The 4,719-nt window shown below is 39.4% G+C and overlaps 1 protein-coding gene across 1 annotated transcript; it reads right to left on the bottom strand.

Moving 5' to 3' along the window:
* Nucleotides 1-1,827: 1,827 nt before the first annotated feature.
* LOC103630574 (14-3-3-like protein GF14-C) lies at nucleotides 1,828-3,917 on the bottom strand. Its single transcript, XM_020539611.2, has 5 exons — nucleotides 3,496-3,917; nucleotides 3,315-3,393; nucleotides 3,055-3,177; nucleotides 2,220-2,339; nucleotides 1,828-2,125 (listed from the first exon to the last, which is right to left on the bottom strand). The coding sequence occupies exons 1-5, from the start codon at nucleotides 3,885-3,887 to the stop codon at nucleotides 2,066-2,068; spliced, it is 774 nt and encodes a 257-aa protein (XP_020395200.1). The 5' UTR covers nucleotides 3,888-3,917; the 3' UTR covers nucleotides 1,828-2,065.
* Nucleotides 3,918-4,719: the final 802 nt, after the last annotated feature.

The following is a 4,719-nucleotide window of genomic DNA, read 5'->3' as shown; positions in this document are numbered from 1 at the left end:
CGACGACTACACGAGCGCGCTGGGAGAGCAAGGCAGGCGGGGCGGCCTATTGGATGGAGGCGATGAACGAGCCACAAGGAAAGCGACGGACGACTCACTCGAGGTCGGGGGCAGCGAGCAGATTGGTCCAGGTGTGTGATACACGTGGGAAGAATAGGGCGGGTAGGTTGGGGAACCGCCTCTGCGTGCTGCGGCCGGCTTCAGGCCACGCTGCGTCCGCGCGACGCAGTAGTTTTTGGGAAAATATCCTATACAACCACTTATCCTGGTACTATCAAGCGATCCGGTGCATTCGATATATATCTAATGATGACTGTTATTTTATATTTACCCCTTCCACCTAAAACATAGTACCTATTTTACTTTTAACCTCTTTCATATGAAACCGTTGGATCTAGATTGGATGCTCTGGATAGTTTGATTGCACGCTTGTACCAAAATGAGTGATTGCACATGATATGTCCTCGTAGTTTCGTCGGTGAGAAAATTTTGAATAGACCTCCGCGAGCGGCTCATTCGTTATGAGGAACAAGGGCAGTCGGCTAGTTTCATAGTTGAATAGATTGTCACGTTATTATTTTACTGAAAAATATGGATAAATCTTCTAGTGCTAGTTTAGAAACCCCAATTTCCTAAAGAAAATGAACTAATTTTCTTTGAAAAAATAAAAATTTATTGAAAAAATGTGGTTCCTATACTAGGCCCTACAGTTATATTCTCCTTCCGGTGGGATCTGTTGTGACTGTCTTCTTCCCAGAATCTACGGTACTCCGGACACTTCTCTATTTTCATATATAATAACTAGGTGAGTGCCCGTGCGTTGCAACGGGAAAATATAATACTATGATAACTTATATATATAATGTGTGCTACATTGTTATAAGAAAATGTTTTATAATCTATACACAAAGATGAGATTTCTGCAAATAATACCATGCCACATCACTAAAATATGAATGGCTCACTTATCCCTCATAACAGTAGCCTTGTCTCTGATTTAAGTTTAGGCACATTACAAATACTCAAACCGCTCAGCAAGTCCTTTTGCCGCTTCTTCAGAACACCAGATGTTATGGCATCCTACTTCTCTCCTACCTCATCACTGGAATTCTCAAGCCAATCTAGTATAGGCTTACTGTAATCAGTGGCAGAATAATGTCTTGTATCATTGTAGAACGTATCATGAGATAGAAAATGGAGATTTAAAAATTATGCATAGTTCTTCAAAAACAAATATCCAGAAAAGTATTCAATTATAAAAAGGAAAAGCATACCACAATAATATAATACCCAGAATGACCGTGTTGTCCAGCCAGCTCCATCATCTTAACAGGCAAACAATAAATGTTATCCCTTAGATCAGTAAGAAATTGGCTTCCCACCAAAAGAAGTTCCTAGGACTGCAGGCATGGTAGGACCATAAAATTAAGGCCTTCACATTAACTATAAGTATTTGTAACTGAAGGATAAGGTTTACCTTAACAAAGGCATGTCTTCTGATAAATTTCAACACAGAGAATTACTTCTGAATGGACCACAGTTTTGTGCTCGTCAGACCTTAACAAGGAATGACCGGCACAAAAATAAACTGCAATAACTGAATACAATGAATTAGTAAATAAAAAATGAGAGAGCATACATCAGTTGGAAAATCACTGTCATCATCATAAATTGAAACAACTGCTTTGCCTTTTGATTTGATTTTTGAAATTACTCTGCTGACAGGAACCTTCCTAACAGCAGATCTAGTCTTCATTTGTATATCGGATGGCTTATCACTGCCAACCGTAGCCTAAAAACGTAAAAAAAATTAGAATAACTGACTACAGCGATCCACTGCAAGAGCAAAACGAGAACGAATGACTTCAATAGCAGTAAACAATACATCAGTCCAATTGGACCCAGGGCCAACTAATTTGACCACTACCAGCCTACAACATGGGTGAGGGAGGGGGAGGACAGAATCTTGGAATGCATGGAGCGGGAGACGCCTTCTATTAGAACATGGTTTCCAACACAGTGGACTTCAAAAACATGCTGAACCATCAATCGAGGTTTTACCAGACTACTGACCCTCACCAGCATCACCCTTCGAGGCCTCATTGCCCTCCTCGATGCCATCCTCCTGCCACCGAGGAAAATTTCATAATATTACTCTAGATCCGTGAGTATGAATAATGTATCATACAAACATGCTAAATTGAGCAGCGAGGAGATACCGTTGTGCTGTCAGCGGACCATAGGGTTAAGTTGTCCCTCAGGAGCTGCATGATTAAGGTGCTATCTTTGTATGAATCCTCGCCAAGCGTATCCAACTGAGAAATAGCCTCATCAAACGCCTGCAAAGAATAGTTGATCAGGAATAAAATTCACATGTGCCATAAAAAAATCGCTCCTCAGATTGTACGCATCATGCATTCGTGCTGTCTAGCATATGATGATCAGCTTTCTCAATCAACAACAAATACCATGTGATTCTTCTAGATCAACATACCAACACAACAATAAATTGTACGCATCATGCATTCGTGCTGTCTAGCATATGATGATCAGCTTTCTCAATCAACAACAAATACCATGTGATTCTTCTAGATCAACATACCAACACAACAATAATATTAATAAGAAAGGTATGGCGATGAATTACTGCTGCCACTGCTAGATAAGGTATTGGTTCGTGCGGCAAAAAGTGCCAAAAATGCTCATTACCAAAGCATGAAGAGAGGCACATATCGTAGCCAACAATGCAATTGTGCCCAGATGTCCAACAGTGAACTGAAACAAAAGAAATCCGCAATCCACTTGAAACTAAAGCCCATATGAGTGATCATATAGAACCAGCAGAGTCATCCAGTTGCTCTGATGAACAAGCAACAGAAGGATCTAATAATACTTGCAGTGAAACAGTAAAATTTCTGTGTTTTAGTTTTGGAAGACCAATTCACATTCAATTTTGCACCTTTTCTTTCAGCCCAGATTCAAACAAGCAACACAAAAGACAGTTACAACTCAGAAAGCTACAACAGCAAATAGAAAGACAAATGTGATACCTACCTGCCTGGCAAGGTTGCAAGCTTTGTCTGGAGAGTTCATAATCTCGTAATAGAAAACTGAGAAGTTAAGTGCAAGTCCAAGTCTTATGGGATGAGTAGATGCCAGTTCCGCCAACGCAATATCCTACAAGTATAAGGCAGACATTTTTTAAAAGATATTGAATTGCAGTGCTTAAGGGAAAATATATCCACTATTGACTAAAAGTAGTTAAGCAATAATCAAATACAAGGTTGTTATGGCCAATGATAACATGAACCAATCTGAGCTGCCTTATAAGCTATCATTGTACTCTCTGCAGCTTCCTTCCTCTCAGCACCAGTCTTAAACTCAGCAAGGTACCTTCCAATCGAAAAACAAAAAATAAAAAAGTGCACCAAATTAGAAATATTATTACAGACTATATATGGATTAACCTAACAATATAATGTTCCACTTCCTAACCTGTGATAATCTCCCTTCATCTTGAGGTAAAACACCTTCGACTCTGCAGCAGTGGAGGAAGGCACAAGGTGAGAGTCGATCAACTTCAGGATACCATCACAAATGTTGCTCAATTCAGCCTCAATCTTGCCACGATACTCCTTGATCTGAATAACATGTTCCTCATTCTTACGGGACTCCTCCTTATGCTCAATGGAGGAGATAATGCGCCATGAGGCACGGCGGGCCCCAATTACGTTCTTGTAGGCAACAAATAAGAGGTTCCGCTCCTCAACGGTGAGCTCTTCCACATCTACGGTCTTAGCCACCTTCTCCATGTACTCAACCATTTCCTCGTACCGTTCTGCTTGCTCAGCCAGCTTGGCCATGTAAACATTATCCTCCCGCGACATGTTGATGTTGATCAAGAAATAGAGTTACTGCAATAGCGCAGAAAAAAACTCTGATGAGGTAATATCAAGAGCCAATAGAAACTGCATCGTCTAAACAAAATAACATGACTACATGAGGAAGGGAAATGAGTTCTAATTGAGATCTTCATAGAATTCTAGCTCACTTACAGTACATAAGAATAAAATACAAGTGATGTGACCACATAAACATGCCTACAAAATCTTTGAGGAAATTTTAGCGTGGAACCTAGAGTGCAATGATATAAGCAAATAGAAGTCCTGAGTAAAACAGACTATCATATTTCAAAACCTTCAGTTACCTTCAACAAGAAGAAGTACAAGAGGTACCGGACGAGAATAAAAGAAATGCAGCAGCACCTTGGAGTTCAACTCGAACAATCTGGGAATTATATACAAATTAATCTCAAAATTGATGGGAACTGAATGGGAAAACATTTAGACCAAGTGCCCCATGGATAACATTCATTTCATTTTTTCAATAACAGATAAAAAGTTTACACTACAATGCAAGCAATATTTGCTAGGTAACTAATTAGGTGCCCGCCATGAAACTGCTAATATAAGGCAAGAAATGTGTATGCTAGTTGTGGTTGTTCACGAAAGGATGCTAGCAAACTATTTGATGAATATAGTCATGAATAAATGTCTCCTCTATAGGTACATAAATTTCTGTTATGCAAATAAATGTAGCACATGTATATGTAAATAATCAACATTATTTTTCTGTTACAAGTATGCAGTTGATTACTTATATGTCACACGCAGTCATGAAAGATTATTGAATGAAGTTGCTTGTTGATTACTTATATGT

Source organism: Zea mays, chromosome 6 (assembly GCF_902167145.1).
Source record: "Zea mays cultivar B73 chromosome 6, Zm-B73-REFERENCE-NAM-5.0, whole genome shotgun sequence".
Classification (NCBI taxonomy): Eukaryota; Viridiplantae; Streptophyta; class Magnoliopsida; order Poales; family Poaceae; genus Zea; species Zea mays.
The sequence above is the reverse complement of the archived record's forward strand: the minus strand, read 5'-3'. Positions and strand labels throughout refer to the sequence as shown.

Bases quoted from the DNA above. Each gene is read 5' to 3' on its own strand.
- LOC103630574 (XM_020539611.2), bottom strand. From the start codon at position 3,887: ATGTCGCGGGAGGATAATGTTTACATGGCCAAGCTGGCTGAGCAAGCA. The intron at 3,178-3,314 runs ATTGGTTCATGT...TTATACTTGTAG, and splicing joins TAGCTTATAAGGCAGCTCAG to GATATTGCGTTGGCGGAACT. The intron at 2,340-3,054 runs GTAGGTATCACA...TATTCTTTGCAG, and splicing joins CTTGCAACCTTGCCAGGCAG to GCGTTTGATGAGGCTATTTC.